This window comes from Schistocerca serialis, chromosome 9 (genome assembly GCF_023864345.2).
Source record: "Schistocerca serialis cubense isolate TAMUIC-IGC-003099 chromosome 9, iqSchSeri2.2, whole genome shotgun sequence".
Lineage (NCBI taxonomy): Eukaryota > Metazoa > Arthropoda > Insecta > Orthoptera > Acrididae > Schistocerca > Schistocerca serialis.
The window spans coordinates 166,160,154-166,172,315 of NC_064646.1; the positions used below are offsets into that span (position 1 = coordinate 166,160,154).

Genomic DNA, 12,162 nt, shown 5'->3' on the forward strand with positions numbered 1-12,162 from the left:
TTTAAACTAATTTCCCGGTGAGCTAGGGACTTGTAACTATCAACATAGCTCAGAATTGGATGGCAGTGCAACATCAACTTGCTGTCTTGTCTGATGTGTGGCGGAAGGTACTTTGTGCACCTCTGCTATGTCCCCCTTTTCATGTTCATCACGAATTTTTTTTTGCCGTAAGAACAATTGCTGGTAAGACTCTGTGTGAGTTCATTTATCTGTAATACATATTTTTTAATTGGGTGACTTGCATGAAGAGAAACCAAAATAAACCAGAAATTTACCATGTCTCTTGTCACCTCATCAAAACGTTCGAAATCGATTGGAAAATTTTCACTCGCACACAAGAGTAAAGAGCAAAAAATAATTATTTAAATAAAAGCCTTTTTACCACAACATGTTTTTAAAATTGACTAAAAATAATAAAATAATGTAGCCCAGCCCCATACAGATTCCTAACCCCATACAGATAGTCCTGAAAATTTCTGCTTCTGAATTTTTAGCAATTGTGGCAGTACTTGTAAAATTTAAAATGAAAAATGCGGGTCACATGCAGTAGGTAACAGGAGTGTAGAAAGTAGGTGTTGAGAAAAATTGCACATTAGCGCATATCATTTGCAGTGCAGTAAAATTGTTAGTAACTTAGTTTGTTCATTCTTCTGTGGCATGTGCTCCATGTTTTTAATTTTAAATTTTACAAGTATTGTCATAGAAGCACACATTTACAGGAATATCTGTATAGGGTTAATTACTGTGGACTGAATCCAGATGTTGTAATCACCACAAAGCCAAGTTATTCACCACATAGAGCAGATGCTGAGTAGCAGACAGGCACAATGAAAAAAAATGCTAGAAAGACATAAGCTTTAGGACAAAGTCCTTTCTTAGCAGTAGAACTCCCATACATTTATGCAACAACTCGCACACACGTGGGTACTATCTCCAACTGATAGGGCCTGACAGAGTGACTCTGTGTGTGTGTGTTCGTGTGTGTGTGTGTGTGTGTGTGTGTGTGTGTGTGTGTGCGTGTGTGTGTGTGTGTGTGCGTCCGTCCAAAGTGCTGCAATCTGCTGGGGTTTTATGTTATCATGCAGGTTGCTTGGTGGGGACAGGATTGGGCTGCTACATACAGCATAGGAAGGCTTTGTTGGGAGGGGGGTAAAGGTGGAGGGGAAAAGGGAGGGGAGAGGAAAGGATTTGTAGGTTCAGTGGCAGGATAGAAGGTGTGTGAGAGCAGGCTAGGAAATAGGTAAGTGGAGGACAGGGACTAGCGAAGGTTGCGTTAGAGAGAATGTTACTCCATCCTGCACTTTCCGTTGTTTCAAAATAGTGTGTATCATCTACCCATCTACAAAGAACTAAAAAGACTTTTGGTTTAAGTTCTACCATCTCGTGAGCCCTCTACTCAGTCTTCCATTAAAAAGTTTTCTACCAGAGCGGAAATGATGAAACATGACCCCATTTAGCTCTAATCAGTTAAGCACTAAATAGTAGGATTCTGTGCCTGAACACGCCAGAAACCAGCTAATGTAATTTACTCACAAATATACATTCTTTCATAGAACATAAAGAAATGTAATATCTGTAATAATTTTGTGTGTTTCTTGCAAATAATTTTCTGAAAAAATGTAAATCAGGGTTTGCCTTTATACAAGTAAATTGCAGCATAAAATTATGAGATATCTATCATACGATGTTATAAGAGAATTAGCCATTACAACAATTTGTTCAGAATACTCACTGTTGAATAATAAAGAAATAAGTAAGTAAATAAATAAATAAATGATGGAACACTCTTTTTATTACATTGGCATTAGGTTTACAACTGATGAGTGGCAACAAATCCATATAAGACACCAACTGAAAAGTGAGAAATCAAACTTTACTATGAAATTAGGATGAACATGGAGTTTTATGTTATCATGCAAAAGTCTTTAACATGTTGCTACCACATATCAGGCATGAAATTGGAATCCCTCAAATATTCAGAATGAAATAAAGAGCATGTTACTTCCCAATCCATCAATGTATCAAAATATTTTGAGTGGGGGTGTTAATTCTGATTGATACTGAAAAGTCCACACTACAAAGGTTTTAGCTGTTCCAGTATATACATGTTGAAGTCATAGTAATGTGACCACTGCCCCTGTGTTCGATGTCAGCGTACAATAACCACTCATAGATGGCAGGTGGCAGCTCTAGCAGTGGAGAGTGTATAAAGTGTGTTGGTGGGGGGGGACACAAAGGAAAATAGTGCAGTCATTGTCATAATGCAGAAATTGGGCAGGTTATCTGACATCTGAAAGGGCATGATCACAAGCGTGCATATCTGTGACTACAGGCTGGTTCACATAGACCTATTACACCATCCATGCGTGATAGACCTGGCGCACATGTGCAGTAGATGGTAATAATCCGCAAAACTCAAATAGAACTGACTGATCTCTTGTAAAGTTGTTCGTTCTACCGCACCAAACAGAAAGGGGACTATGTGACATATTGGAACGTCATTCGTTCGAATTTTTTATTCAAGCTTCAAAGGTTCCTATTTAATAAGAGAGAGTTTTTTATCATTATTTATTAAGTAATTATTATTCTCTTATGTAGGTTACTATTAGCCTGAATTATGGACTCCACAGTTAATATAATAGAGGGAAACATTCCACGTGGGAAAAATAAATCTAAAAACAAAGATGATGTGACTTACCAAACGAAAGCGCTGACAGGTCGATACACACACAAACAAACACAACCATACACACAAAATTCAAGCTTTCGCAACAAACTGTTGCCTCATCAGGAAAGAGGGAAGGAGAGGGAAAGACGAAAGGATGTGGGTTTTAAGGGAGAGGGTAAGGAGTCATTCCAATCCCGGGAGCGGAAAGACTTACGGACTCCACAGTTAGTTTTATATTAAGACACTTGGTTATACGGATATGTGTGTTTAAATTTACATTTATACAACGTTTTGCATATGGGGGGCCCCTCTTTTCTTCTTCTTTTTCTTTTCTTTTCTTTCTTTCTTTCTTTCAAAAAAGCTATTCCCCTGGCAGTTAGAGTAAACCTTCTGATTAGGGCAGAATGATGATGGAAACAAAATGACAGATATTGTGTTGAGTTCAACTCTTTCTGAAAAAAGGGATGAAGGCAGTGGATTATATTCACTGCTTATGAAAGAACTGAGGCCCAAAGATCTGCAAGAATTTCGGAACTTTTTGAGAATGGACATGGCCTGTTTTGAGAAGCTGCTGTCTGTGATAGAAGATGGAATTAGCAAGTGTGACACAGTAATGGAGGCTGTCTCACATTCTCAAAAGTAAGAATTAAATCATATGTTTATATGTTTTGTGATCATACCAACCTGGATCACGAATAAAATGCCGGTAAATGCCCTGAGATGATGCAGGCTGGCTGTAACATTATGTTTCCTGGCAACTGGAGAATCTTTCATGAGTCTGGATCTCAGCCTCGGAATGGCACAGCCCACCATTTCAGAAGTTGTTGTGGATGTATGCACTTGAATTTGCATTTTAAAGTATCAGTGTGCACGCCCCCCCCCCCCCCCCCCCACACACACACACACGCACACACGCGCGCACACACACACACACACACACACACACAGAATTTTGAAGTCCTCGTCTGTCTTATTGGGCCAAACTGCACAGATTTTCTCGTTATCACTGCCAGTTTCTCTTTTCTGCCATGCTGAAATAAAGCAAGCGATGCAGTCAAATCAAACATGAACTTACGTACACTAAGGCATTACAATACAAATTGAAAATCATGGTGTAACATTATAAACATATGCATATTACTGAGAAATAAATGATTGCTGACTGGGGAAAGGGGGAATATGCATGTATTAAAAGCTACTTACTGAAAAAAAAGATGCAAAAAATCCCAAACACGGGAATCAGAAATAAGCCACTAGCCACCTAACAATAAGCAAATAACAAACAGAAAGAACTGCGGTAGCTCCTCCTGTGCATGCGCAAGTTGTCGCTGCCTAGTGCCCATGCGCAGATTGATGGCAGTTTAGAACTACTCTGTATTCTGGCACATGGATAATGTGTCTGCTAATTTTCCTACAAGATGTACAACTTTGCTCCCACTATTTTTTCCCCAACATTTGAGGCTTTAATGAAACAAATTGGTTACGCATGTAACATTCAATGTATTTTTCATCCCTGGCCACTATATTCTCCCATCTTTTGACCAGTGTACGAATCCTGCGTCAAAGACATTGTTCATATTTTGAAGTGATCCACGAATCAATCCAATTTGTGACTTCTTCATGAGATTGGAAGTGTTGTCAGCCAGGCCATGCGCCATTGATCGAAACAGGTGATAGAGGGACCAGTGTCTGGAGAATACAGCGGGTTGGGTAGGACTTCACATTTTAACATTTCCAAGTACGTTTTGACCTCTTTTTGCAACGTGGGGTTGAGCATTGTGCTGCAAAATCACTTTATCGTGCCTATAGCTGTATTGCGGCCATTTGTCTTTTAATGCTCTGTGCAAACACATTAATTCTGTTCGATAATGAGCACCTGTGATTGTTTCACTTCGTTTTAACATGGGACCCAAGTTCCTTCTTTCTGAATCATGCCCATAGCCTTGAGATGAGTTGTTTTGAAATGGCTTGCTGTGTCACTCCCACTAATCGTGCCAATTCTTCTTGAGTTTGATGCGAGTCTTCACTCAGTAATGCTTCTAATTCTGCATCTTTGAAAACATTCTCTCTTCCACCACTATGTTGATCTACGGCGTTAAAATCACCGTTCTTGAAGTGTTGAAACCACTTGCAACACATTTGTTCATTAATAACATCCTTATCATACATACTTGAGAGCATTTGCTGAGACTCAGTCGCTGTTTTCTTCATATTGAAACAAAACAGTAACACTTCCCGCAAATGACGAGAATTAGGCTCGTAAACTGACATTTTCAATGAAAAACAATTTTATGATGCAGACACAAGTCAACTAATGTTTGAATGAGATATTGTTGACAGAGGTCAAAGCTAACTGCCTGATATCTGTGATCTGTTTCTTTTGACCGCTACTTCCCGTTGTTGCCACCTATCGGCAAACGGCGGAAGCAAAGTTGTACATCTTATAGTTTCACCCATGCTACCGCTAGGTGCCTGTTACACTAGACCAGTACCGTTCGCGGCGGATTGTCATGTAATACTCCGTTTAGAAATAACATAATTCCCTTATAACCTCAACTCCGTGAAAAAAACTAGCAAAGGAAACAAGGACTGTTCATTGTTGTGTGCGTGCATGTGCTACACAAAAATACTCATTTAAAGAATAAGGAGTCATTTCATGATCATATGCATGTTTTTTAAGCTGGTGCAATTTTACTGGAAAAAGAAGATTGACTTTTCTCTTCCCTTCCAGGGACATGTGAGCAGTCACCAGATTGGTCTTGGGACATTACCCACCACAGGCAAGAGAAGACAGAGGAGGACACGTGTTCCAGATAAACCTAATTATCCACTGAACTTGTGGAGTATAATGAAGAATTGTATTGGCAAGGAGTTGACAAAGATTCCCCTGCCGGTTTGTACATACCATAAATTAATAGTTATGGAAGTTATTTCATCATAGTACTGTGTTAAAATTCCAAAACGTATGGAAATATGAATATGTTAAAACTGTCAAAGACCACAAAGGCATTGTTGTGTAAACAGATTCATGTTGCAATGTCTCTTTCAGTAAAGTACAAGGAAATATATTTCTACTTAGTTTCCCATTGGATTGTGTGTAGTATCTTCCCTATATCGGTTGGTAGGACATGTTCTGAGGCATCAAGGGATCACCAATTTAGTATTGGAGGGCAGCGCGGATGGTAAAAATCGTAGAGGGAGACCAAGAGATGAATACACTAAGCAGATTCAGAAGGATGTAGGTTGCAGTAGGTACTGGGAGATGAAGAAGCTTGCACAGGATAGAGTAGCATGGAGAGCTGCATCAAACCAGTCTCAGGACTGAATACCATAACAACAACAAAATCTTCCCTGTATATTAAGTTCAAATGGTGAATATGATTATAAATCTGTGAAAGTACTCTACTTAGTAATAATTTGCTGATAAAGTGGATATTTAGTATGAACACTGAACCTTGAAGTTTTAGATGAGTAGTTTCGTTTCTAACGTATGTGCAGGACTAGACCAAAAAAAAAAAAAAAAAAAAAAAAAAAACCACTGGCAACAGGTATGTGTGGGGAAATTTTTGATAAGAGACCAAATTTTAACTGGTGCTGATGAATTGCCTGATGAGGGGAGTGGTAAAAGAGGTGTGTCAGGGATGGGAACAAGAATGAATGAGGACCGTGAAAAGATAGTTACTATACTTTTCCTGCCTAAGAGTTAATGATACAGTTTAATTGTATCCCACATCAGTGAATTGGAGTAATACTGGGAAGCAGTTAAGCAGTCAAGTATGAACCAGAGGAATGTAGATGGGGGGAAGATAACAGATACATCATGTATGTTGAGGTCCTTCTGTAAGCATTATTATATAATAAAAGTTACAGTGCCAAATTATTTATATGCTTCTATTCTAATTTATAGAGGGACATATTGGTGATGGATATCTATGATATAATGGGTGACCTAATGGAATGTAGATGCTTGCTTGTTAGATGGCTGCCATTCCTCAGTCCATATATGAAAGCAACAAGAAAAGGAAAAAAGGCATTTCATGGGTGTGACTTGCATCAACAAGAAATATGTTGACCTGGCATATTGCAAGAGAAGAATAGATGAAAGGACATTCACATAATATAGCTTTAATATCATGTGGTGAACATGGTGCTTAGTTTCGGAAAAATTGTGAAGAATTTAAGCAAGCGTCTTAGTGTTTAACTGAATCTGCAGGGTGAATGAAAAATGGTAATGGTATAGTGTTCCATGCTTGCTCTGGTTGCCTTCAGAATTGGAGTGAGAGCAACAGGTGCATGCAGAGAATAGAACCACACATGCTCAAAGAGAGCAGAATAAGAGTTTGGTTGATGCCAGAGAAATGAATTAGCACATCGGGAACTTGTGGAGGCTCAGTAGTCCTGTTGTTGGGACTTGTATAGTGGATAGTATTAGTTTCCTGATAAATCTTCTTTAAACTGTTAGTTCAGATAAAATCATATCACAGCACAGGAGCAATCAGTGCTGCTCACTCATTTGAGAGAAATGTGTGTTCCTTCTACACTGGATGAAGTAAAAGTGATGCCATAGTATACTGAGTTATTTATTTATTTGACAGATAAGTTACTCCAATGTATAAATTGTCAAAAATTGTGCTAGTCATTCTTGTGTTTTTTTATTCACTGGTGCTCTCATAATATATAAATTGTCTTTGGCAGGTTAACTTCTCAGAGCCACTTTCAATGCTACAAAGGCTGACAGAAGATTATGAATATGCTGAGATACTGGATAAGGCCGCAGAGTGTGCAGATGGTTGTGAGCAGCTGGCGTATGTTGCAGCATTTACAGTTTCCAGTTATGCCACAACAAGTGTACGCACAGGAAAGCCATTCAATCCTCTTCTAGGAGAGACTTTTGAATGTGATCGAACAGAGGATTTGGGATGGCGTGCTGTATCGGAGCAGGTTTCTCACCACCCACCGATGGTTGCACAGTTTTGTGAAGGTCGCAAATGGAGATGCTGGCAGGAGTTCACAATAGCTTCAAAATTCCGAGGAAAATATCTGCAGATCATTCCTCTGGGAACTGCACACTTAGAGTTTGAGGGTTCAGGTACTCAACACATATACACTAAGCAGTAAAGTAATTGAATTTTTGTTGTGAACCAGTGTAAAAAACTTAGGTTTAGGAATAATATGGAGTGTCTTATTTTAATCAGAGTTGAAATGAAGTTAATTATGTTTTAGTCAAATTCTTTTTATTGTTTAATGTTCATCATGTAATAGCAATGAGGCATGTTTTGGTTCTTGAACCCCTCGTAAAGTGTCCGTAACACAAATTATTAATAAGATAGAAGGCTTATATAGTAGTCCTCATTTACTAGTGATTCTCTCTTCAGCAACAACCAAAATTTAAGTTCCAGTTATTCTCTTTCATTGATACCCTACAGCTCTAACCAAATAGTTGAATAGCAGCAAGGACTTTTACATTGTCTTAATCTGTATTTATAAGACATTGTGTTTCTTTGTTACACATGTCACCATCCATGTTCCGCATTAAACAGTTGCTGACTGCTTTTCTGTCTTTGAGTGTGGCTTTGAAGTTTTTATACTTCCAACACACAGTTTCTGCAGCTATCCTCAGGCATCTCTAGGATTGATGTCATGCTACTAAAACACAGAAAAAGTAGTATTTGCTTAGTACTAAATTAGTTTTTTCTGGTGTTTTAAGATTTACCTTTCTCTCAGTCCTACTAAACAGATAAATTATACTCTTGATCCAAGGTGAAGTTCTAATTATTCATCACAGCAGTGGCTGCTATTATTATTATTATTATTATTATTATTATTATTATTATCATTATTGTGTGATCTTCAGGGCTTGATTGTGGGGATTATTTGCTTTGTGATAGTAATATATTTTGAATCTCTGCATATTTCTTTCCTTCAGAGTGTTGGTCACAGGTATCGTTTCCCCTGTTCAAAGCCTGCTCTCAGTATTCAGTGCTTTTCTCTTTCCTGTTTTCAACCTTAATTCATTGCCCTTATCAGACTATAGTTACCAATTTTGTTCATTACACCTGTTTTATGTTATACTTGTAATAATAGTGTTTTGCTGTACAAAATTGCTCTTCTATATAAACAACCACCAGTCTCTTTAACAGTTGATGAAATGGGCATCTACTGAGCCCTGAAATTTGTGAGCAGAAATGGCAGTTCTACCAGGAATGTATAGCTGTTAGTCAATAGAGTTATGTTGGAAATAACATGGGCATATGCATCTCTCTGCAGATAAGATTGAGGAGAAGAGGGTGAGGAAAGGACTCTGGCTATGATCCCTTTCATAATGGACCACTTATGTAACAAAACATCCCATTTACTTACTCTTGGGCAATGTTTTGACTGCTTTACTGGCTTTCTTTAATTTTATGCGGGCAGTACTTGTTTTAGCCTTACTGAGGCTGATAGTTCCAGAGTAAGCCCAGAAAAAGAGCCTCACCATTGATGAACCATCCCAAAAGATAGGAACCATGAAATTTGGTGTCTTAAAAACTGATGATCATTATAGTAGCTCTTGTTTGGCATAGATCACTCTTGTATGACATTATTCATCCAGCTCCCCTCAATGCATGCACCCTTCATACTATCCCCAGGAGGTCCACAACTCTTTTGTGGATACGTGCGTAGCGAGCACGGGACCCCGAGCTAACGTGGCCCTCCTTCCTTTCCGGGCTGCATACCTTCCTTTTCCACATCCTCCCCTCTCCCCCATCTTCGCCCCTCCTCCCCTCACCTCTGGCTCTTTCCTTCCCTTTCTCCCCCTCTGGGAGTATGGTTTGTGCCTACGTCCGGAGACGGACGCTCATAAATGTACCGCATTCTTCGCCTTCTCTGCTTGTCTGTCTTCATCCTTCCTTTGTCCTTCTCTTTACCCTTTTCTACGCTGCGGCGTTTGAGACCTCTCCCCTCCTCTTCCCTTTCCCTTTCTTTGTTTTTCACTTTCTCTTTCTTCCTCCCTGTGCGTGTCTGAAGGCCGAACCACGCATTTTTGTGCGTAGCCGGTGACAGGGTAACGCATAATTCCCTGCCCCGGGCAGACATGTAGGACACGTACGTACCCCCTGGTAACGGCCAGGCCCAGGGAGGGGTGATTACCCGAGCTGATACCTTCCGAAAGTGCCGATTGGTCCCTCCGTCCTTTTGTCGGGAGGTGTGACCTGAGGTGTGATCAATCACCTAAGGCGGGAGTGTCCTCAGAGAGGGCCCCCACAAGGGAGGAGCGCGCCATCGGAGACACCGGTAATCATGGGGGATTCTTCCGCAATGGTTTCCTCACCTTCCACTATGTCTGCTCACAAGCGTAAGTTCACTGAGCCTCAGCCACAGACAGTTCTTCCATCGTTGCCACAGTTCCTTGTTGTTTCTCGGTCTGACAAAGGTCACGACTTCTCCACGGTCAACCGTTTCATTATTCAGAAAGGTGTCTACGCAATTGCAGGTCCTGTAAAGTCTTGTTCCAGATTACGGAATGGCACCTTGTTGTTAGAAATAGTCAGTGCCCTCCAGGCACAAAAATTGCTGCGTACTTCACTGCTCCACACCTTCCCTGTCCGGGTTGAAGCGCACCGCACTTTAAATTCCTCACGTGGAGTCGTTTATACACGCTCCCTCGATGGATTGTCTGACGAAGAAATTCAGCACTACCTGTCTGACCAGGGCGTAACGGCTGTTCATAGAGTTATGAAAAGGGTTGACACGAACATCATTCCAACCCGCACTGTCTTCTTGACATTTGACAAAGTTCAACTCCCATCGAAAATCAAAGCAGGCTAGGAGATAATTTCCGTTCGCCCTTATGTCCCAAACCCTACGCGTTGCTATCGGTGTCAGCGGCTCAATCACACCAGCCAGTCCTGTTCCAATCCGGCCAAATGTGTTATGTGTGGCAAGGATGCCCATGAGGGTGCTTGTCCACCTCCATCCCCTCGCTGCATCAACTGTACGGGTGACCACGCTGCTTCCTCTCGAGATTGCCCCGTTTTTAAGGACGAAAAGCTCATCCAGGAAATCAGAGTGAAGGAAAAGGTGTCGACCTTTGCTGCTCAAAAATTATTCGCCAGTCGACAGCCCACCGTGGCTCAGACAGGAAAATACAGCACTGTCCTTGCTTCTCCTCGGCCAACAAAGGAGTCGGCCACGCAGACTTGCGACCTCACCTTTAGTGCCACGGTCGTCAGATCGGCCAGCGCAAAGATCGCCCGTTCAACCTCACCACTTTCTCCTGCCCACTCTATGGCTCACCCTTCATCGGGTTCTGCTAAATCTCGAGCCCAAAAGTCAGACACCAAGACTTCGAAAAAAGAGCACACTCGTGAAGATTTTTTACGTACCCCAACTTCACAACCATCGGTTCCTCCTTCATCTAATCTTCATATTTCCAAGAAGGCTACAAAGAAACCCAGTTCATCTCCTTCTCCGCCAAGGCGTGTCCCATCTACAGCACCACCTGGCGGAAATCGCCCTCGGCTGTCTTCTGTGTCGCCGAGGCGCACTGCTGGCGGCCGATCAACCGGCCGATCGCTGGTGGCAGGAGCTGCTCCTGAACACGGTATGGATCAGGATCTTCTGCCTTCGGCTGAATGCCATTCCATGCTGTCGGTCGCAAGCTCTGAGCAGTCGTTGAGTTGACAGCAACCTTGGTCACATTCCTCCATTTTCTGTTCACCCTATGTCCAGTATCCACTGGAATATCCGCGGCATTCGAGCCAATCGGGATGAATTGTCGATCCTCTTACGATCCTACTCGCCGGTCATCTTCTGTCTTCAGGAAACAAAGCTGCGTCCCCATGACCGCTTTGTTCTCCCTCATTTTCAGTCTGTCCGATATGATCTCCCCTCTGTTGAAGGCACTCCAGCCCATGGAGGACTCATGATTCTTCTCCATGATACTCTCCATTATCACCCAATCCACTTAAACACTTCCTTCCAAGCTGTCACCGTCTGTCTTTCCCTTTCTGGATACACGTTCTCTCTTTGTACTGTATACATTCCATCGTCCACACCAATGGCACGAGCTGATCTCCTTCATCTTCTTGGTCAGCTTCCACCCCCCCTATTTCCTGGGTGGGGACTTCAATGTCCACCACCCGCTTTGGGGATCTCCACATCCTTGTCCACGTGGCTCACTATTGCTAGACGTCTTCCACCAAGCGGATCTAGTTTGCCTCAACACTGGGGTCCCTACATTTTTGTCTGCCTCCATGACAAATTTATCTCATTTGGACCTTGCGGTCGGTACTGTTCCGCTAGCTTGGCGCTTCGAATGGTTCGCCCTTGATGATACACACTCGAGTGACCACTTTCCATGTGTCCTTAGACTGCAGCCTCAACTGCCATATATGCGCCCACGACGCTGGAAGTTTGCCCAAGCCGATTGGACACTTTTTTCGTCTCTAGCGACATTCGATGGCCGTCACTTTCCCAGCGTCGACAATGAGGTCACACATATTCCCGACGTT

The 12,162-nt window shown here is 41.7% G+C and overlaps 1 protein-coding gene across 2 annotated transcripts in view; it reads left to right on the plus strand.

The window, feature by feature from the left end:
* Nucleotides 1–12,162, plus strand: part of LOC126419269 (oxysterol-binding protein 1) — a 297,237-nt gene that overhangs the window by 233,059 nt on the left and 52,016 nt on the right. For both annotated transcript variants that reach the window (XM_050086426.1, XM_050086427.1), the window contains 2 exons: nucleotides 5,400–5,561; nucleotides 7,364–7,757. In XM_050086426.1, the coding sequence (XP_049942383.1) occupies nucleotides 5,400–5,561; nucleotides 7,364–7,757 (556 nt within the window). The remainder of the gene's footprint in view (nucleotides 1–5,399; nucleotides 5,562–7,363; nucleotides 7,758–12,162) is intronic.